Source organism: Ceratotherium simum, chromosome X (assembly GCF_057802395.1).
Source record: "Ceratotherium simum simum isolate JZ-2026a chromosome X, ASM5780239v1, whole genome shotgun sequence".
NCBI lineage: Eukaryota > Metazoa > Chordata > Mammalia > Perissodactyla > Rhinocerotidae > Ceratotherium > Ceratotherium simum.
In genome coordinates, this window is record NC_141940.1 from 2,193,306 (window position 1) to 2,216,123 (window position 22,818).

General features: G+C 48.8%; 1 protein-coding gene across 11 annotated transcripts; it reads left to right on the plus strand.

Moving 5' to 3' along the window:
* The first annotated feature begins 3,720 nt into the window (after positions 1 to 3,720).
* PNCK (pregnancy up-regulated nonubiquitous CaM kinase) lies at positions 3,721 to 9,402 on the plus strand. 11 transcript variants are annotated; one of them, XM_087427306.1, is made up of 12 exons: positions 3,721 to 3,792; positions 6,400 to 6,469; positions 6,719 to 6,850; positions 7,066 to 7,140; positions 7,232 to 7,370; positions 7,534 to 7,657; positions 7,801 to 7,876; positions 7,972 to 8,084; positions 8,171 to 8,249; positions 8,342 to 8,429; positions 8,574 to 8,718; positions 9,037 to 9,402. In XM_087427306.1, exons 2-11 carry the CDS (start codon positions 6,402 to 6,404, stop codon positions 8,709 to 8,711), a joined length of 1,032 nt encoding a protein of 343 aa, XP_087283432.1. In that variant the 5' UTR covers positions 3,721 to 3,792; positions 6,400 to 6,401; the 3' UTR covers positions 8,712 to 8,718; positions 9,037 to 9,402. The 11 variants fall into 11 exon arrangements, with proteins under 11 accessions (XP_087283432.1, XP_087283433.1, XP_087283431.1 ...); XM_087427305.1 differs by having other exon boundaries at positions 3,722 to 3,792; positions 9,033 to 9,402; XM_087427310.1 differs by lacking the exon at positions 3,721 to 3,792 and adding an exon at positions 3,805 to 3,870 and having other exon boundaries at positions 9,033 to 9,402.
* Positions 9,403 to 22,818: the final 13,416 nt, after the last annotated feature.

Sequence of the window (22,818 nt, forward strand, 5' to 3'; positions counted from 1 at the left end):
GCTGAGGTCGCCTTTGTCTATCAGATGTCTCCACTTGAAGTCTAATCGCTACCCCTTCCACCCTGTCCTCTGTGGAACAAAGTTACTATGCACAGCTCACTCCTGAGGAGGGGGGCTTATGCTCCCCCTGGGATGGGAGAGGGTACCTACATAAATTACTTGGAATTACCTGCACAGAGCTTGTCTCTTCTCCCCCACTTATTTATTTATTTCATCATTTATTTGTAACAGTGGGTATTTATTTTATACTTTTGGTTATAATCCAATACTACTGGGCCGGCGCCATGGCTTAGCAGTTAAGTGCGCGTGCTCCACTGCTGGCGGCCCGGGTTTGGATCCCGGGCGCGCACCGACGCACCGCTTCTCCACCCATGCTGAGGCCACGTCCCACATACAGCAACTAGAAGGATGTGCAGCTATGACATACAACTATCTACTGGGGCTTTGGGGGGAAAAAAAATTCAATACTACTTTGTTTTCTTGCTCAAATTGTTCCATCTTTGGCCATTGGAAGTTCTTTCAGTTGGCTCCTGTGTCCCTTTGTCATACCCCCATCACAGTGTGTGTGCGCATGTGTGACAGAGAGAGAGAGGGAGAGTGCGAGAGGGCACTTCCTGATTTTCTGGCACCACAAGGTGCTCCAGGCTCAGCTTATGCGTTTCCTGCCCCAGCCTTAGAAGACGACATTTCTCCAAGGAGCCCCTTGTTGGAGAATAGTGTTAGAAACCAAGGTCTGGGCTCTAGTGTGCTCATTGTTACTGGGGTGTCCTTGCTTCTAGGCCCTCTCAGCTGACAGAGCAAGGAAATTTATGTGTATACTAACCTATGTATATACACATACCTATAAACATTCATATATATATATATTCATGTATATCTATATTAAGGTAAACATAAGTTCATACTGATGTTTCCAACTCTGATTCATAACTGCATGGATCATTCTAGCACCTCCCCTTACTTGTCTGTATCTTCCCACTCCAGCAGTGAGAAACCTGGCTCCCACCATCTGCCTTCCATTTGCTTCACTGTCTAATCCCAGTGTACATGTTGAATGGTTTCAGAACTGTGAACCCTTCCCCTCGTGGGGAACAACGGCATCACCTGCAGTGCAGTGCTTGCGTGCAGTTCCTTTGCCTCTGGTCTTGATACCGGCCTGATACGAGGTTGATGTAAGGGAAGCCATATTGTAGAAAAGAAGCCATATTGTAACTTTAAATGACCTCTGATTAACTGACATGCGCTGTGGATTTTATGGCCCCTCCCAGCTGCAATAAGTCGATAACTTTGTTCCTTTGAGGTCATTAGGAATGTGATGACCTGGGGCAGAGAGTCTGTGCTGATAGCCATCATGGAGGAAACTGAAAGATCAGGGTAGAGGGCGTTGCTCTGGTGTCTGGTGCATATCCAGTAAAACCAAAGACTATCAGGAACTAAGGCCAGATGTCTGCCTCCACGGGAGATAAGATGGATGCCCCACCTGGAGACCAGATGTCTGCCCCACCTGGAGACCTGCCCCCCATATAACTGGCCTGTAATCTTTGTTCTGTAAGATGGTTCTTTCGGACATGAGTTGCCATCTTCCCCCTTGCTAGCAAGCTGTACTAAGGAGTCCTTTCTCTCCTGCCTCCTTGCCTCTTGATTATTGGCACATCTTGCAGCGGGCAGACAACCCCCCTTTAGGCAGTAACAATCTCACAGTCTCCACTCATTTTCAAAGTGACTTAGATCAGCCCTTTCCCCCCACCCGCTTCAGTGAGATGGTTTTATACATTTGTAAAACACATAGATTATTTGGTCACAGTCTGCATTCCTTCCTGAGATCCCCCAACCTCCTAAAAGATAATTTTTTTTTTTGCTGAAGAAGATTTGCCCTGAGCTAACATCTGTGCTGATCTTCCTCTATTTTGTATGTGGGTCGCTGCCACAGCATGGCCACCGATGAGTGGTGTAGGTCCATGCCTGGGAACTGAACCCAGGTCACCAAAGCAGAGTGCACGGGGCTTACCCACTAGGCAACTGGAGCTGGCCCCCTAAAAGATAATTTTTAAATTTGTATATGTTATGGTTTGCTCTTTCTGCTGTACAGTTCTCTGGGTTGACACATGCAGAGAGTCACATATCCACCATTACAGTATCAGACAGAGTAGTTTCATGGTCCTAAACATCCCCCAGGCTCCCCCTAGTCAGACACCCCCCCCCAAACCCCTGGCAACCACTGATCTGTTTACTGTTTCTATATTTTTGATTTTTCTGGAATGTCATATAAATGGAATCATATGGTATGTAGCCTTTTTCAAACTGCCTTCTTTCACTTAGCAATATATATTTAAGGTTCCTCCATGTCTTCTCATGGCTGCATAGCTCTTTCTTCTTTAGCTCTGAATAATATCCCATTGTCTGGATAGATCACAGTTCATTTATCCATTCATCTACAGAAAGACATCTTGGTTGGGGCCGGCCAGGTGGTGTGGTGGTTGGGTTTCCACATTCTGCTTTGGCAGCCGGGAGTTCGCCAGTTTGGATCCTGAGCGGGGACCTATTCACCACTCATTGAGCCATGCTGAGGTGGTGTCCCATGTGGAGGAGCTACAACTCTACAACTATGCTACACAACTATGTACTGGGGCTTTGGGGAGAAAAAAGAAAAAAAAAAAGAGGAAGATTGGCAACAGATGTTAGTGCAGGGCCAATCTTCCTCAAAAAAAAAAAAAAGACATCTTGGTTTCCAGTTTTTGCCGATTGTGAATAAAGCTGCTATAAACATTCACATGCTGGTTTTTGTGTGGACATAAGTTTTCAACTCCTTTGGGTAAGTACCAAGGAGCTTGACTGCTGGATTGTATGGTAAGACTATGTTTGGTTTTGTAAGAAACCACCAAACTGTCTTCCAAAGTGGCTGCACCGTTTTGTGTTCCCACCAGCAATGGATGAGAGTTCCTACTGCCCCACATCCTCGCCAGCATTTGGTGGTGTCAGTGTTCCAGATCTGGGCCGTTCTCATAGGGGGGTAGTGGTATCTCACCGTTGTTTTAATTTGCAGTTCCCTAATGACATATGCTGTGGAGCATCTCTCCACGTGCTTCTCTGCCCTCTATATTTCTTCTTTGGTGAGGTATCTGTTCAGATCTTTTGCCCATTTTTTAATTGGGTTGTTTGTTTTCTTATTGTTGAGTTTTAAGTGTTCCTTGTATATTTTGGATGCCAGTCCTTTATCAGATATGTGTTTTGCAAAGACTTTCCCCCAGTCTGTAGCTTGTCTTCTCATTCTCTTAGTGTTGTTCACTGAGCAAACACTTAAAATTTTGATACATTCCAATTGATCGTGTTTTTCTTTCATGGACCATGCTTTCCATATTATATCTAAAAACTCATCACCAAGCCCAAGGTACGACAGATTTTCTCCTGTTTTCTTCTAGAAGTTTGGCACTTTACAACTAGGTCTGTGATCCCCTTTGAATTAGTTGTTCTGTAAGAGATCCCATGACAGGGTTCTGAAAAGCTACTTACCCGCCACTATCCACCACAGGCACTTGCATTTTGAAGTTGACATCTGCATTTCAACAGATGTTTAAATAGTTGCGAAGGGTGTGATTTCTGTTGTGTTGTAAATACTGAGTTAAAACAAAGGCTGTGCTAGCCCTTTTTGCACGAGACCAATGGCACCGAAATCCCCCGGGGCACTGATACCTGTGTCTGTCTCAAACCCCTTGCGCTGGCTCTTCGTTCTCCGCTCTCTTTGCAGGTGGACCGTTTTCCTCCTGCCTCCGCTGTTCCTCTGCTGCCCCTCAGGTGGGTCTGCTTGTGCCATCTTTCTCCACGTGGGCAGACTTTTATTACCCATACGTTGTACTTCTCCAAAACGCAAATGTAGGTAAATTACATTTCTTGTTATAACCCCTGACCAGAGGGCTCTGATAATGTTTCTTCTGGCTTGACCAAAGCAGTGGCAGTGTATTAGACACATTGACGCAGAGTTAGGAAATGAGCAAGTCAGAGGGGCCGCAGGCGGTGTCCATGAGTCCAGGTGCCTGTAAAGAGTAGGACCTGTTGCTAGCGTTTGCTGTGGCTCACCATCGGTTCCAGTCCTTTTTTTTTTTTTGTCTTTTCCAGATGTAAGCCCTAGGAAACCCTATTCACAGAGATGAGCAGTTGGGAGGGGGGCCACGCTGCTGAGTGCTGGGGCCCCTGGAGCCTTCTTAAGTGAACTGGGAGGGCTGATTGGGAAAGACCAGGGAGAGGGGAACTGATTTTTAGACAGAGTACATATGAGAGTTTCCAGAGTACATCCGGAAAGATGACTGTTAAAAACCTCTGCCTGCCCCGTTGACCCTCTTGAAGACTTTGTGTCACACCAGGGGCCTACAGACCCCTGTGAAGATGGATTCTGCAGGCCACTCCTGGACCCTGCGACTCTGTGGAGCCCCTGTGGCACTGGCCTGTGGGGCTGTGCTCCTGTCAACAGCCAGGACACCTATCTCCCCCATCCCTGGTGGAGCCCGGACCCCCTGGGAGGGGCGCCAGAACCAAGATGGGACTGGATGGGAGGAATCCACTAATTGTTGGGTGAAGGATTGAATTCAGTCACTCAGCACTCATTTCCTGAGCGCTTCCCCTGGGCCGGGTCAGCAGAGACACTTTCCGGGAGCCAATGTTCTGGTGAGGAAGACGAGACAAAGAAGGTGATTTTTCGTGCTGGATGTTCTGAAGACAGGGCAGGCAGAATGATATACTAGAGCATGGGGGGAGCAGGGGAGGCCTGTTTGAGGAGGTAACATTTGAGCTGAGACCTAATGGAGTGAGGGAGCAAGCCAAGCAGATATCTGAGTGAAGAGCATTCCAGGTGAAGAGGCAGCAAGTGCAAAGGCCCTGGGGTAGGTGTGTGTGGTGTGTTTGAGGCCCAGTTAGGAAGCCAGTGTGGCTGGAGCTGGCTGGAGCTGCTTGAGCAAGGGGGACAGTGGGTGGAAAGGGGCCAGAGCAGGAGAGGGGAAGGGGCACTCATCATGCAGAGCTAGCCCTTAGGCCACTGTGAGGATTCATGCTTTGACTTGGAGTGACATGAAGATCCGGGGGAGGGTTTGGAGACCAAGGGTGACATGCTCTCAAAGCGAATGCTCTGGCTGCTTCGTGTGGTCAGAAGGCAGAGGGAGCCCAGTGAGGAGGCTGTGGCTGTTGTCCAACTGTGTGCTGATGGGGGCTCAGACCAGAGTGGCAGAAGTGGCTTTGGCAAGGCTGGGGCTAGGGAAGGAGGCTGTTTTAGACCAAATGGCCTGGACGGCCTGTCTGCAGAGAGGACATTAGAACAGAGACCCGAAGGCATGCAGAGGGCCATGTCAACATGTGGGTGAAGAGACTTCCAGACGGAGGACACTTGTGGTGCAAAGGCCCGGGGGCCGGCCCAGCTAGGCCGCCAGGGGGCTGGAGCAGGCGGGAACCGGTATGAATGACTCAGGAGGGAGGCGGTAGCGGCCGGCCGATTGCCTTACAAGGCGCCCTGCAGCGCTGCAGCCGCTGGGCCACCGCGCGCTCGGCCTCCAGCAGCCGGCGGGGACGCGCGCGGAGGGGGCGGGGCCAGGGGGCGCGGGCGGGGGGCTTGGCGCGGCGGCCACTGCGCGAGGCGACGCTGTGGCTCAGGCTCCAGGTCCGTGCCGGGCGCTCCGGGGCTCGGGCGCGCGGGGTCCTGAGTGGCCGCCGCAGCCCCCACGCACACCTGTCACGCCCGGCGCGCCCCCGCCCCGCACGCGCGCGGCCCACGCAGCTCGGGACGCTGGGGGCCCCGGCTGCCGAATCCCTCCCGCCCCGAGGCGCCGAGGGCCGAGCTGTGCCGGAGCGGCCGCGTGGGTGGCCGTGGCCGTGGCCCTGGTCGTGGCCGGCGGCTGTGCGCGGGGGTTGCAGGTGCATCTCGGGTGGGCTTCTGCCTTGGGTGGCGCGAGCCTGTGCGCTCTGGGCCGGGGGTGGCAGGTCTAGGCCTGGGGGCAAGGGGGGGGGGCGCTTCTAGGTGCTGTGGAGGGGGGTGGCCCCCGGAGAGGCCGGGGTGGGGGTGCATGGAGCCTTCTGGAAGGCAGCCGATCGTGGCTGCCTCGGTTGTGTGGAGGCAGAGAGGGGGTGTCTGGGCTCTGATAGCCATAGGGGTGCCAGGGTGGGGGGCGCAGGTTGGTGGCCGTGTATCTCGTATCTCGGAGCGGGGGTGGGGAGTGTATGCGGTGCCCTCGCTGGGAGTGCAGACCTGGGCGGTGGGGGAGGAGCGAGATGTACCCGGGCTGTGGGGAGGGTGAATGGAACCTGTGCTCCTGAGTGGGGCTGTCGCTGAGGGTGGCCGAGGCACTGCCCTGTCTGGGGTGGGGGACGGGCCTGCCCCTTGCCCAGGGAGCCTCCCTCCACTTCTACCCCGCCCCCTAGACATGCTGCTGCTCAAGAAACAGACGGAGGACATCAGCAGCGTCTATGAGATCCGGGAGAAGCTCGGCTCGTGAGTGTGTGTGAGTGGGTGTTAGTGAATGTGTGTGTGAGCATGTGTCAATGAATGTGGGAGTGTGTGTGTGTGTGGGGCGGGATGGGTGTCATGGGACATGGGAGGGACAGGGCCCTTCCTCTCCCCACCTCTCCTCCCCCTCCCCTCCCCCTCCTCCTCCCCCTCCTCCCCCTCCTCTTCCTCCTCCTCCTCCTCCTCCTCTTCTCCTTTCCCCCTCCCTTCCTGCCTCCCCGGACTCTGCGGCAGGGGCGCCTTCTCTGAGGTGGTGTTGGCCCAGGAGCGGGGCTCCTCACACCTTGTCGCCCTCAAGTGCATCCCCAAGAAGGCCCTTCGAGGCAAGGAGGCCCTGGTGGAAAACGAGATTGCAGTGCTCCGCAGGTGCGCGTCGGTCCCTGGCTGGGCTGTGAAGGCCTGGCCTGGTGCTCTGGCCTGCTGGACCATGCAGGGGCAGCCTATGGTAGGGAAGGAGGGCAGAGGTGGGAGGAAAACAAGAGGGAGGAGAGCTTCCCTGGGGGCCCAAGACAAAGCAACCCTAGGCTCTGAGAGCCCCAGGGCGCTGCAGCGGCCTGTAAGGGGTTTTCTTGCCACTGCAGGGTCAGCCACCCCAACATCGTGGCTCTGGAGGACGTCCATGAGAGCCCTTCCCACCTCTACCTGGCCATGGAGCTGTGAGGAGGACAGGAGCAGGCTGGGGGGTGGGGGCTGGGCAGTAAGTGGGGGCTGAGGGGCTTGGGTCAACTGAGCCTCCACTCTCCCCAGGGTGACGGGGGGTGAGCTCTTTGATCGCATCACGGAACGTGGCTCCTACACAGAGAAGGATGCCAGCCACCTGGTGGGCCAAGTCCTTGGTGCTGTCTCCTACCTGCACAGCCTGGGCATCGTGCACCGCGACCTCAAGGTGCCTGCCCTCCTGCCCGCCCACCTGGCTCTTGCCCAGCATCCCTGTGCACCAAGGGTCTGGGGGACTTGAGGGTGCCCAGCTCCTGCAGCCCGCCCTGTCCCAGCCCTGGGGGCAGTGCCAGGGCTGACCTGGCGCTTTCTCTGGCACCTGTGTGTCACAGCCTGAAAATCTCCTCTATGCCACGCCCTTCGAGGACTCCAAGATCATGGTCTCCGACTTTGGCCTCTCTAAAATCCAGGCTGGCAACATGCTAGGCACTGCCTGTGGGACCCCGGGATATGTGGGTAAGTGACGGGGGCATCCTGAGGCTTGCTGGGGGCCAGGGGGGCTGGAGGACCCTGTGGGAGCCAGGGTGTCAGAGGCAGGGCAAGCAGTGGGTCGTTCCTGGGGTTGATGGTGCACGTGGGTGTGTGTCTCTGGTCCCCAGCCCCGGAGCTCTTGGAGCAGAAACCCTACGGGAAGGCCGTAGATGTGTGGGCCCTGGGTGTCATCTCCTACATCCTGTGAGTGAGCACCGAGAAGGCTCTTCTTCTGCCTGCCTGCCCCTTGCTGGGTCGGGGAGGGTTGGACAGCTGGGTGATTCATCTGTGGGTGCCAGGCTGTGTGGGTACCCCCCCTTCTACGACGAGAGCGACCCTGAACTCTTCAGCCAGATCCTGAGGGCCAGCTACGAGTTTGACTCTCCCTTTTGGGATGACATCTCAGAATCAGGTGAACTTGAGGCTGGCCCCGAGATCAGGGAGGGGCTGGTGAGGAGGGTGGGAGTGGGGTGGGCTGACCTGGCCTTCCTGCTCCAGCCAAAGACTTCATCCGGCACCTTCTGGAGCGAGACCCCCAGAAGAGGTTCACGTGCCAACAGGCCTTACAGCATCTTTGGTGAGTGGGACCTCTGCCAAGCTGTCTTGGGACCAGAGGGACCACACCATCAGAGACTCCCCCCACCCCAATGACCCTCAGCCCTCCCCTAGGATCTCTGGGGACGCAGCCTTTGACAAGGACATCCTGGGCTCAGTCAGCGAGCAGATCCAGAAGAATTTTGCCCGGACCCACTGGAAGGTCAGTGTGGGGAGGGGCCTGTGGACCCGGCTCCAGCATCTGCCCCATCCCCCAGCCTCAGGGAGATTGACTGGGCTGCCTGCCAGTGGCCTCTGTGGTCTTTGAAGTCTTGGGGCACGGCCTGACACCCCTCTCTCCCCACAGCGAGCATTCAATGCCACCTCTTTCCTGCGCCACCTCCAGAAGCTGGGACAGAGCCCAGAGGGTGAGGAGGCCTCAGAGCAGAGGATGGCCCGCCACAGCCACCCAGGCCTCAGGGCTGGCCAGCCCCCCAAGTGGTGATGCCTAGGTGTGTGGGGGTGGGCCCTGTACCCACTGGGAGGTGGATCCTCGGTGAACTTAGTGGGTATGGGGCCCCACAGAGCAGAGGGCTGAGGGCAGAGAGACCAGAGGGGAGGAGTCGGGGTTCAGGGAGAATAAGAGAGAGGCGCCAGTGGGGGCTGGTGACTGTGGGGACTGTGAGGATCCGTGAGGGGCCCAGTACCAAGACCCAGTGGGCACCACTGCTGAGAACCTTGACTGGGAGCAGGCAGCACAGCGCAGGTCGGGGGCGCCTCCTGACTGCCCCCTTTCCTTGTGCTTTTCTCTCTCCCTCCACCCCAGGCAGATGCCGAGGCCGAGTGCATTGACCCCGAGATTCCCTTCCTGTGGACCCTTTCAGTCCCCCGCCCCCATACCCCGGGGCTGCCCTCTGCTGGAGAGTTGGAGATGCATGGGTGTGGCACATGGCACTGGGGCAGGAGCGGGCCACCCCCGTCTGCCCTCCAAGCTCTCCTGTTGCCCAGGTGTCTGCAGGGGCTCCCCTCTCCTGTCGCCGCCACACTCCCTCTAGAAGCCAGAGAAGCTCCAGGGGCTCTCCTTCCTGCACGCTGTTCTGTGCTTTGCTGGCTGTGGGTGGTCCTGCCCGCTTGTGTCTTGGTCCTCCAGCTGCCCTCCAGTTTTCCCCAAATCAATAAAGACAGACAGAGCAATGGGCCAGTGGTGAGCTGGAGGTGGGGGGAAGGGACAGGGATGGGGGACAAGTGTGGAGGAGATGGGTGTCACCTGTGGGAAGGACCCCACTGTGTGACCTCCCACCGCCACCTAAACTACCCCCCCGTTGCTGCCCTGCAAAGTGCCAGCAAGAGGCAGCTGGGTTGGCCAGCTCTGCTGCCCTAGGGGTTGGTCGGCCTGCGTGTGGTTCTGGCTTCCTGGGAGAAAATGGAGGCAGCTCAGGCCTGCTGGGCTGCCAGCAGAGCGGGGTGGTGGGAGGCCAAATGGGGGCTCAGGAAGCCCCATCTCCAGGCCCCCAGGGATGGGCTGCAGTGTCCATGCTCTGCAAGGACATGCTGGGAAGGGCTCACAGGCAAGTGGAGGCCTGAGCGCTGTAGCCAGGAGGGCCAGAGCCCCAGGCTGTCTCCTCCAACTTCTCCCTTCTTTCCCCACTTCCCCCCCTTCCCGTGGCTGTGGCCAGACGGAGAGCATTTCCTGTGCACACCTCCTTGTGCAGAAGGCTGGGGCACCCCAGTGTCAGAAGGTCGAGGGGGGCCCCTCGGCCAGGAGAGGGCACCACTGGGGCCTCTACTCCTGTGCTGTGGTGCGGCTTTGGAACTGCTGGGCTCCAGGCCCAGGGAGACCCAGGCTGGGTTGGCTATGGCTTCCGGTGTGAAGAGCGATGGCCAGTCCTCTCATTTGCATGGTGCCTGCCCCTCACAGCCCCATTCTGGATGGGCCAGCGCTCCAGAGCCTTGCTTTGGTGGGCCCCAAGCCTTCCTGGCCCCGTTAGGCCTTTCTCCTGCACCCATCAGGGGAAGACCCCTAGTCACTTTTCAGCCCCAGCCAAAGCAGAGGGAGCACCATCAGAGTTCTGGGAGAGCTGGCCATCCCTTCCTCCCCAACGTGGCCCCTGCCCCAGCTGCCCGTCAGCTGGCGTTGCAGAGCATGGAGAAGACCCTTCTCCCTGTCAACCTTTGGGACCTGAAGGGAGGCAGTGAGGTCCAAAGCAGAACTGGCTTGGGTCTTGGAGGTGGGTGGGGGCTGGAGTAAGATTCGGGGTTGGAGCCAAGGGGCCTGGCTTCCACCGAGGAGAGCAGCCGGGTACACTGTACCTCTGGAGATCTGGCGGTGGGCACAGCCCAGGGTGGGTGTCTGCCCGCTGCTTTCCAGACCCACGAGCCCCTCTGTGGCCTTCTTCTGCTCCCAGCATCCTCCCACCCCCTTCCTGCTCCACATTGCCCCCTGCACACCCACCACAAGCCCCTGAATCCCAGGGTGAGTCTGGAGGGGGATGGGCAGCTTCCTCCTTCATCTCCATGGCCCCTTCTAGTCCATCCTTTGCTCCAGACTTTGGGGTGACACTATCCGGTCCTAGCACGCCTGCTCCCCTTTCTCTGCCCACAGTCCAGGGGACCTCAGGCAGCCAGCACCGTGGCCGGGTCTCAACAGGTTGACCTCCTCACCTCCAACAACCTGTCCTGCCTTCTCTTAGCCCCCCACTTGAGGCCTTGTCATTTCCTGTCCTGCCACTTTGGATATCTTCACCAACGTCCCCTTTGCTGATTCTCCTTCCCATCTTTTCATTCATTTACACTGGACTCCCACGACACCTATTTGTTCTTGTTTTGTCCGTCAAATATTGATTGGGCCTCTGCTCTGTGCCAGGCACTGGGCCCACCGGACAAGGTGCCTGCCATCCTGGAGGAGGCCCTGTCGTGGAGGGGTGGGCTTACTCGGATGATAGGGATGATCTGCGTGGGGAAAGTAGCAGGAGCAGCAGCACCAGCCTTCCAGAAGGAATTGCACTCAGTCAGAGACTCAGCCAGCCCTTCCAGCCCAGGCCTGTGGCCAGATTGTCGCTGCAGAGTTGGGCCCTAGCTCCGGCTGCCGTGACACAGGGTGCAGTTTGGCCTCCGGCCAGCAGGCGGCACCATGGTCACGTCTGTCGATGTCCATCAGCCACCTCTTGCTCCTTCAGCACCTGGGGCAGCTGCTTAAAACTATTCCTCTCCTCCACTGCCCCCCAAAATCCTCCCTGGGGAAGTCCTCACTTGGGGGAGAGATTCTGCCTTGCCCGTCTGGGAGTGAGAAGAGAGGGGGTCCCCCAGGTCAAGCAGAGGTGGCATCCTTTCATCATCCCTTTGAGCCCTTCCCGTCCAAAGGGGCAGCTTGTGAGAGGATAGCTTTGGACCACCTAGGCCGTGGGATGTGCGGCCTGGGAGAGAGAAAGGACTGGTTCAGGCAGATGCAGAGATGCAGGGATGGAGAGGGAGCTGAGGGGACACCGTGAGAGCATTTTGGGCTCAGAGAACAACAGGCCGAGGTGGCCTGCTGGAGGCACCGGGCTAACCAGAGCCTGGCAGGGTGAGAGTAGGGCCTTCCTCTCTGAGCAATGGCGAGCCACTGGAGGGCGTGTAGCCAGAGAGCTCCCTAATCTGGCCTGGGGTAGCTGCTGAGCTTGGGCAGCTGGAAAACTCAGGTGCTGTGAGTCAGGAGCAGGGTCCAGCGGGTGGCCTTCCCGGGCTGTCAGGGACCACACCAGAATTGAGGGGGGAGCCCTTGTGGGTGTCAAGAGAGGAAGCTGTCTTCCTCGCTCTGGGCCACACAGGGTCAGTCACACACTCCATGTTGGATAAAACCTGTGGGTGGCAGGGGTTCTGGGGATGCTCAACCTATGGGGCCATAGTGGGGACAGGGAGATGGGGTTGGTGGTGGTCCTGGGAGCTCTTTAAGCATCAGTGATGGGTTGGGGGTGGGGAATGAAGGAGAGGGGGCCCGGGGTGGCCCATGCGTTTCTGAGTGGACCGTGGAACCATTTGCCAAGAGGGGTTCACTGGAGTGGGTTTGGGGAGAGACAGTGAGATTGGCGTTGGACATGGTGAGTTTGAGGTACCTGAAGGGGCCGAAAGAGACTTTTTTCTCACCCTTCTCTTTGCAAATGTGGATCTAGCTCTATAGCTGATCAAAAGGATTACCTTGATGGTCACTCTTTATTGTGCCCTTACTGTGTGCTGGGCACTGTTTCGGAGAGCTTCACGTATATTAACTCGAACCTCCACTATGAGGTAGCTACTCCCATTGTCATCGCCTCCACTTTGCATATGGGGAAACTGAGGCATAGACAGGCCAAGTAACTGAGGCGAGGCCACACAGCCTTGCGCTCCACCATCCTGCCTGCCTCTGTGCACGTGAGGAGGGCTCCCTGGGAACACGAGGACCGTGTGGGGACTTGAGGAAAAGACGGTAGAGTTCTTCTGTCAGTGTGAGGAAAGAGAAGGGGTGAGGGGCGGGGACAGCCCTGAATTTGAGTTTGGGCCTTGCAGGTGGTTTTGTCCTTTAACGTCCTCTGCGCCTCGATTTCATTTAATTAAATTCCCCGTGAAATGGGAACCTAGGAGGTCTTTCTACAGTGGCAGAGGTGGGGCATGGGATCTGGGCCCTAGATAGATCCTTCTGGAGTTCAGTGTGAGGGACAGCCAGGAAGTGGGGCAGGGTTGGCGGCAGGGAGACATGTCTGGGGGCTCTGTGGGGGACGTAGAGAGCTTATGCTGAGGCAGCTGAAGTGGTACTGGAAAGATGGAGTCCGTGGTGGACTGAATGGGGGGACGGTGTGAGGGAGTCGAGGATGCCCCCTCCACCCCCCAGGAGAGAAGCAGGCCAATTCAGGAGATGAAGGGGTTAAGCCAGGCCCCTGCTGGGACTCTAAGCTACGCACTGGGCACATGACATGGCAGCCATATACTCTACCCAACTCCAGCTTCATCCAGGCATCCCTGTCTCCTCAGGTGGGCAAGGCACGAAGTATGGAGTGTTCGGGAAATAACAAATAGCTTGCATTGGTTGAGTGAGGGTAGTTGTGAGTAGTGGCTAGAGATCAGCCTGGAAAGTGAACTTTCTCAAGGTGGCACTGGGGAGCCACTGGAGGGTTTTAGGCAAGGCAGTGACAGGATCAGATGTTTGCTTTAAGAGAGTTTTTCAGTATTTTTCAAACTTCTCTGGCTCCTCTTGATAAATATAAAAACTTCATCTCCAAATCCCCTCCCTGGGCCCCATGGAGATTTTGATGGTTCCCCTCACACCAGGGGGCTGAGCCTCCTTCCCATGATGCCCCGAGGAGAGGCCTGATTGCTTTTTCTCAGTTTATCTTTGTAGTTCTTTCAACCACTGCTCTATGTATTTCTAAGTTAGGGTAAGTGCCGATGACTTTAGAATTGCTGTATATTTCAGGTAAGTTGAATACTGGATCAAAATGTGGTGACATGCATTAATACTAGCAATGCTTTTGCCTTATAGTCTACTTTGTCTAATGTAACATAGCAAAGAAAGTTTTTTTTGATTGATGTCATAATAATTTATAACACTCTGAAGTTTTACTCGTACGTTATTGTTTGTCAGTCACCATATAAATGCGTCCCTTCACCCCTTGTGCCCACCCCACACCCCCCTTGTCCCTGGTAACCACCAAACAGTTCTCTCTGTCCGTGTGTTGGTTTATCTTCCACATAAGAGTGAAATCATGCGGTGTTTGTCTTTCTGTGTCTGGCTTATTTCGCTTAACGTAATACCCTCCAGGTCCATCCATGTTGTTGCAAATGGGACGATTTTGTCTTTTTTTATGGCTGAGTAGTATTCCATTGTATGTATATACCACATCTTCTTGATCCAATCATCAGTCGGGGGACACTTGGGTTGCTTCCACTTCTTGGCTGTAGTGAATAATGCTGCAATGAACACAGGGGGACATAAGTCTCTTTGGATTGTTGATTTCAGGTTCTTTGGGTAGATACCCAGTAGTGGGATAGCTGGATCATAAGGTGTTTCTATTTTTAATTTTTTGAGGAATCTCCATACTGTTTTCCGTAGAGGCTGCACTGGTTTGCATTCCTACCAGCGGTGAATTAGAGTTCCCGTTTCTCCACAACCTCTCCGACATTTGTTGTTTTTTGTCTTGGTGATTGTAGCTATTCTAATGGGTGTAAGGTGATATCTTAGCATTGTTTTGATTTGCATTTCCCTGATGATTAGTGATGTTGAACATCTTCTCATGTGCCTATTGGCCATCTGTATATCTTCCTTGGAAAAATGTCTGTTCATATCCTCTGCCCATTTTTTGATTGGGTTGTTTGTTTTTCTGTTGTTCAGTTGTGTGAGTTCTTTATATATTATGGAGATTAACTGTGTCAGATATATGCTTTGCAAATACTTTCTCCCAGCTGGGGAGTTGTCTTTTTGTTTCATTTTTTATTTTTTTTTGTGAGGAAGATCAGCCCTGAGCTAACATCCATGCTAATCCTCCTCTTTTTGCTGAGGAACACTGGCTCTGAGCTAACATCTATTGCCAATCCTCCTCCTTTTTTTCCCCAAAGCCCCAGTAGATAGTTGTATGTCGTAGTTGCACATCCTTCTAGTTGCTGTATGTGGGACGTGGCCTCAGCATGGCCGGAGAAGCAGTGAGTTGGTGCGCGCCCAGGATCCGAACGCGGGCCGCCAGTAGCAGAGCGTGCACACTTAACCACTAAGCCACGGGGCCGGCCCTGTCTTTTCGTTTTGATTCTGGTTTCATTTGCCTTGCAGAAGCTCTCAAAGAAAGTTTCTTTTGATTAATATTTGCCTGGTTTTTCTTATTCAGTCTTTTTCCTTTCAAATTTAAAATTTGTTTTTATTGAGATATAATTCATATATGTAAAATTCACCCTTTAAAATGTACAATTTATTGATTTTAAGTATATTTACAAAGTTGTGCACCATCACCACAATCTAATTCCAGAACATTTTCCTCATCCCAAAAGAAAACCCTGTACCCATTAGTGGTCACTCCCCATTTTCCCCGACCCCCATCCCCACCCCTAGCCCCTGGCAACTACTAATCTACTTCCTGTCTCTGTGGATTTGCCTATTCTGATATTTCACATAAATGGAATCATACAATATATGGCCCTTTGTATCTGGCTTCTTATGCTTAGCATAGAGTTTTCAAGGTTCATTCATGTTGTAGCATGTACTTCATTCTTTTTTATAGCTGAACAATGTTCCATTGTATGGATAGACCACAGTTTTGTTTGTCCGTGCATCCATTGATGGACATTTGTGTTGTTTCCACATTTTGGCTATTGTAAATAATGCTACTATGATTATATCTGTGCAAATTTTTGTGTGGACTTATGTTTTCAGTTGCATTATTTGATAGAATTCACCAGTGAGGACTTCTGGGCTTGGATTTTCTTTGTGGGAAGATTTTCAATTACATTTAGCCCTTTGTATCTGTGGGTTCCACATCTGAGGAGTCAACCAACCTCAGATCCTGTACTTTGTTTACGATGCTTGGTTGGTTGCATCCATGGATGCGGAATCCGAAGATATGGAGGGCTGACTAAGGGACTTGAGCATCCACAGATTTTGCTATCCTCGGGGGTTCAGGAACCAATCCCTTGCAGATACCGAGAGATGACTGTGCTAATGTAACTTATTTTCTTGTTATAAGTCTATTCAGATTTTCTTTTAAAGTCAATTTTAGTCATTTGTGTCTTTCTAGGAATTTGTCCATTTCATCTGAATTGTCTAATTTGTTGGGATAAAGTTGTTCAAAACATTGCCTTAAAATCCTTTATATTTCTATAGGTCAGTAGTAATGTCTCCCTTTTCATTCTTGATCTTGGTAATCATTTTTCTTGATCAGTGTAAGTAAGATCAATTTTGTTGTTCTTTTCAAAGAACCAACTTCTGTTTTCACTGATTTTCTCAATTGTTTTTCTGTTTTCTATTTCATTCATTTCTGCACTAATCTTACCTCTTCTTGCTTTGGATTTAATTTGTTTTTCTTTTTCTGCTTTACTAAGGTAGATCATTAGGCTATTGATTTGAAACTTTGTTTTTGCTGGTATAGGCATTTAAAGCTATAAATTTCCTTCTAAGTACTGCTTTAGCTGCATTCCATAACTTTGATATGTTGTATTTTCACTTTCATTCTGTTAGAAGTATTTTATAATTTTCCTTGTAGTTTTTGTCTTTGACCTGTGGGTTGTTTAGAAATTTGTTGTTCAATTTCCAAATATTTTTAATTTTTTTTTTGTGAGGATCATCAGCCCTGAGATAACATCCATTGCCAATCCTCCTCTTTTTGCTGAGGAAGATTGACCCTGTGCTAACATCCGTGCCCATCTTCCTCTACTTTATATAGGACAGCGACACAGCATGGCTTGACAAGTGGTGCATCGGTGCATGCCTGGGACCTGAGCCTGTGAACCCCAGGCCGCCAAAATGGAGTGTGCACACTTAACTGCTGTGCCACCAGGCTGGCCCCTAAATATTTTTAAATTTCCTAGATTTCTTTCTTTCTTTCTTTTTGATTTCTAATTTAATTCTGTTGTGGTCAGAGAACATATTTTGTGTTATTTCAATTCTTTTAGATGCATTGAGACTTGTTTTATGGCCTAGATTATGTTCTATCCTGGAGAATGTTCCATGTGTATTTGAAAAGAGTGAGTATTCTGCATTTGTTGAGTGGGGTGTTCTAGATTTCAGCTAGGTCAAATTTGTTGATACTGTTCAAGTTTTCTCTATCTTTGCTGATTTTCTTTCTAGTTTTATCAATTTTTGAAAGTGGCATACTGAAATCTCCAACTATCATAGTTGAATTGTCTCTTTCTTCTTTTGATTCTGTCAGTTTTTGCTTCATGTATTTTGGGGCTGTGTTGTTAAATGCTTATATGTTTATAATTGTTATATCTTTCTGATGAAGTGACTCTTTTATCATTATGAAATGTCTCTTTTTTTCTCTAATAATAGCTTTTGTATTAAAGTCTATTTTATCTGATATTAATATAGCCACTCCAGCTCTCTTATGGTTACTGCTTGCATGATATATCTTTTTCTCTTCTTTAATTTTCAGTCTATTTGTGTCTTTGAATCTAAGATTTGTCTCTTGTAAACAATATATAGTGAATTGAATCTTGCTTTTTTGAATCTCTGATTTTTGATTGGGATGTTTAGACAATGCACATTTAATGTAATGATTGATATGGTTGGATTTACACTTGCCATTTGTTTTCTATATATCTCCTGTCTTTTTTGTTCCTCTTTTCTTGACTGCTTTCTCTTGTGTTAAATATTTTTTAGTGTACCACCATATCCTCTGTTGATTTTTTAACTATATATTTTTTGAATTGCAATTGCATTACAATATGCATCTTAAGAAATCACAATCTACTTCATATTAACACTCACTTAATTTTGGTAAAATGTAGAGACTTTGCTCCAATAGAGCTTCATTCCTTTCCTCTTCTTTTGTCTATTAATATCATGTATGTTACATCTATATAGGTTATAAACCCAACAATACAGTGTTATAGCTATTGCTTTATATAATCTTATGTCTCTTAAAGAAGTTAAGAGAAGAAATGAGGAAAAATATATTAAGAGAGACTTCTATATTAACCCACATATTAACCATTTTTGCTGCTCTTCATTTCCTGTGAATTCAAGTTACTAACTGGTGTCAGCCTGTAGGACTTATTTTAGTATTTCTTGTAAAGTAATATACTAGCAATAAATTCTCTCAGTCTTTGTTTATCTGGGAATGTCTTTTTTTTTTACCTTCAATTTTTAAAGTCTAGTTTTGCCAGATATAGAATTTTTGATTGATAGTATTTTTTTTCTTTCAGCTCTTTAATTATGTCATTCCACTGTCTTTTGGCCTCCATTGTTTCTGATGAGAAGTTAACTGTTAATTTTATTGTGGTCCCCTTCTACATGGGTCATTTTTCTCCTATTGCTTTCTTTCTTTTTTTTTTTTTTTTGGTGAGGAAGATCAGCCCTGTGCTAACATCTGCCAACCTTCGTCTTTTTTTGCTGAGGAAGACTGGCCCTGGGCTAACATCCATGCCCAACTTCCTCCACTTTATATGGGACGCCACCACAGCATGGCCTGACAAGCGGTACGACAGTGCGTGCCTGGGATCCGAACTGGCGAACCTCAGGCCGCCGCAGCGGAGCATGCGCACTTAACGGCTTGCGCCACCAGGGCTGGCTCCCTCCTATTGCTTTCAAAATTGTCTATCTTTGGCTTCCAACAGTTTGACTATGAAGTGTCTATGATTAGCTCTCTTTGTGTTTACCTTAATTGGGGTTCATTGAAATTCTTGGATCTGATTAATGTTTCTCATAAAATTTTGGATGTTACTGCCATTATTTCTTCAAATATTTATTCTGCCTCTTTCCCTTTCTCCTCTTCTTCAAAGCCTCCCATTACATATATTTTTGTATGCTTGATCTTGTTCTACAGGCCTGTAAGGCTCAATCATTTTTCTTTCTGTTCTTCAGATTGGATAATTTATATTGATCTATTCTCAAGTCCATTAATATTTTCTTCTGACATCTTGAACCTGCTCTTGAATACCTCTAGAAAAGTTTTTATTTCAGTTATTGTACTCTTCAACTCCATGATTTCTATTTAGTCATTTTTTCATATTTTCTATATCATTATTGAGAATCTTTATTTGTTTATTCGTTGTTGCCATATTTTCCTTTAACTCTTTAAACATGGTTTTCTTTAGTACTTGGAACATATCTATAATAACTACTTTGAAGTCTTCATCTGCTAATTCCAATACCTCAGAACACTCAGAGACAGTTTCTATTGACTAATTGTTTTCCTGAATGTGGGTCACACTTTGCTGTTTCTTTACATGTCTTGTAATATTTCTGTTGAACATTGAACATTTTAGATAATATTTTCAAGTAACTCTGGATTCTGATATTCCCTTTCCCTCTAGACTTTGTTGTTTTTCCTCTGTGTATATGTGTGTGTTTTGTAACTTGTTTCTTTGTTGTGTAACTGTTCTGCATTAAAACTGTGAAATCTGTCCCCCTGCAGTGTGCAGTCACTAGTTCCTTTGCTTAGTTTTTAAAAAATATTCTAGTTTAAAATTTTAAGCCTGGTTTCTCAGGGGCTGCCCCTGTATCTGCCTAGCTTAGTGGCCAGCCAATGATTAGACAGAAACTGTGCTCAAACATCTTGCGCCAGTAAGGCTTGTGTACTCTGCTGATGGATCTGTGTGTGGGTAGGGGAGTTCTTTCAATGTTCAGGCTCTTTTCGGGTCTGCCCTGGATTTTCTTTCCACTGGATCCTTTTGAGTCTCCTATATACATGTACATAGCCTCAAGGTAATCCAACAGAGCATGAAGAGCTTGTGACCTCTCCATTCTCCAGTTAGCCAAGAATATTCTTGCCTCAACCACATTCACAACTTCAGTCTAGTAGAGCTGAGTTGTTGGCCCTCCCCTGCTGGCCTGCCTCTGAGAAGTCATTCTACTGACAGCGCCCCTGCGTGTGAATATTGCCCACTACTCCAAGTTGAGTTAGCCCTCTTCAAATCTAGGCAGAGAAGCTGCTGATCTTCATGGGCTGCCTTGCCTTGGCAGAACCTCCATTCCAAACCAAGCTGGTAGAGATGAGAGCAGCTGTACGCCAGAATGCCACAGATTCCCAAAGTTCAGCTTCTTTGTTTAATATATACCTTTGGTTGATTTCCAGATCATAAAGGTTGTTTTGTCAATTTTGTCCAGCTTTATGGCTGCTTTTTTAGGGAGCTTGTCACTTAGCCATAGCTGGAAGTCCTGCCCTTTCACTATATATATCTTTTTTTGGTCCTATCATTTAGTTGTATCTCTTATAAACAGCATATAGGTGGATTTTTAAAAATCCTGTCTTTAACTGGAGAATTTAGTCTATTTATTTTGCTTAGTGATGTTTGGATTAATTTCTAAAATTTTATTTTATACTTTCTATTTATTCCAATGGTTCTGTTTCTTTATTCCTTTTTTGACTTCTTTTGGATTGAGATTTTCCCTCATTATTATATATTTTTCCTCTACTAGTTTGGAAGTAGTACACTCTATATTCTTTTAGAAATTACTTTAGAAAATTTAGCATGCATAGTTTATCTTAACAAAGCTTAAAGTTATTCAATACTAATATGGCCATGAGGTAGTAACAGGGTCCAGAATTACCCTCCCACCATACACAACTGGAAAACTTGGCAAAATATATGAACCGTTTTCAGATGGACAACAGTCAGCAAAGACTCTGTGGTACCAGAGAGAAAGGAAACAAATTAGGCAAACTCCATCACCCAGACTTTCTGACTGACGTAGAAGAAACATAAAAATGTAATCTGTAATGATAAAAGTCAGCCAATCAATCAAACCAGAGCCACGGGAGTTCCAGTTTCTGGTTCAGCATGTAAGGAGCTTAGAAGTCATCACTCCAGGCTAACAAGCAAAAAACTGAAGAGACTGAAAAATCAACAGCTCTTCTTAGATCCATAAGAGAATTGAAGTCACAGGGTGAACCACTGCTCCCAAAACTGGAGAGACAGACAGGCAGGTACAAAGAATGACAAATTACCAGAGCAGAAACCCCTGAGCAGGAACAGTGCTACGGTAGGAAAACATGAACTGTAATTGATGAATTGCTGGAGGCACAGTGTGGACAAGTCTGAGAGCTAAAAACTCCAGGGGGGCCCAGTCTTAGGGTGCCTCCCACCCTTTTGTGAATTTTACCTCCAGGAGCCCTACCAGATTCTCACAGTGAACATTGGAGAAAAATCTCCTCATGCTTCTGGCAGTGGGAGGGGGAAGGTAGACATTTTGAAATACACCAGAACATTTTGTTGTTAACAAGGCCCACCCTCCAAACAAACTATTATACCAGAGCCTGACTTATTAGGGTTTTATCAGAGTCTAACAGACCTGGGAGAAGGAAAATAACCAACTCCAGCGCACTCTAGCCATCCTATCCCACCTTGAGGGGGGGAATCTAAGAAGCATTTGTAAAGGTTACAGCCAAGAGGCACAGGCTCACCGAAAGACTGAGACCTAATCATAGGACTATAGAAGGCTTCCTCTCCCCCAACACCTCACCAGGCATTACTAAAGGCCTACTTACTGCAGTTCCTTTTGCCCAGGACATCAGGTCCGGCTTTCAACAAAAAATTACAAGGCATGCTAAAGGGCAAAAAACACATTTTGAAGAGGCAGAGCAAGCATCAGAACCAGACTCAGATATGGTATGGATGTTGTAAATATCAGACCAGCAACTTACAATACTATGATTAATATGCTAAGGGCTCTAATGGAAAAAGTAGACAGCATGTTAGAACATGGCTACAATTAGCTGAAAGGGAAGATGAGAAATAAAGTTTCTAGCTGGAAAGCCAGATGTCCTATTAAACTTTGGGGATTTTATTTCTAAAAGCGGGAAGGGAGAATGGATACTGCGGGATACTGAGCATTCTCTTCCACAGTGTCTTTCATCAATTTTGGAAAATTCTCAAGCATTTTCTTTTTTAATATTGCATATTACCTATTATCTTTAATTTTTTCTTCTAGAAATTCAACTAAATATTTCTGTGACCTCAATCTATCTCTTTGTCACTCTGTCCTGCATAATGGATAATTTCTTTGAATCCATCTTCCAGTTCACTAATTCTCTCTCCAGCTTTGTTTAATATGCTGTTTAACATATATTGTGAAGTTCTAATTTTGGTTATTATATTTTTAAGTTTTAGAAGTTTTATTTGGGCATCTTTCAATGGTACCTGGTCATTTTATAATCTCTTATTCTTTTGTTATACTTTTGATACTTCCTTTAATTTCTTTAAACATATTAATCATACTTATTTTATATTTGTGTCATATAATTTCAAAACCTGCTGTCTTTGCATGATTGATACCTAAATTTATATGTGTGTATGTTTCTCTCATGCATGGTGGCTTGTTTTCTCGTACATTTTGCAATTTTTTTTCATTACATATTTAAAATTCTTCTACAGGAATTCTTTGAGGCCTGTATTTAAAGGACATCCCTGCACAGAGGATTTATGCTTGCTTCTGCCATGCACTCATGGGGAATACTCCCTCTGGACCACTTCATTTACGACTTTTAAAAAATGTATTTTTTAAACTTTGCTATTTTTATTGGGCTATCACAATCTAAGTAAAATCTGTGTGCAAGCTAATCAGATGCAGCTTCAAGGCAAAAATGGAGCTGTCTCCCCAACCAGATTGCTGTCTGTAAGTCCCTCCAAGAGAGAAATTCCGGAGCATCCACTCCTCTATGCCTAGACCACTGTAAACTAAAACTTTAGCTTGTGGCTATGAATTCTCAGGGGCAACATTTTCCTTTTTTTCCACTTCCACCCAGACCCAAGGTCAAGATAAGCAAACATCCTCACCTCTTTCTGTGGGGTATTTTTTTTCTAGATCACTAATTGTTAGTTTTCTGTTGCTGCTGTTATCAAATTACCACAAACTTAGTGGCTTAAAACCGCACAAATTTATTATCTTACAGTTATGAAGGTCAGAAATCCAAAATAGATTTCACTGAGCTAAAATCGAGGTGTCAGCAGGTCTGTAT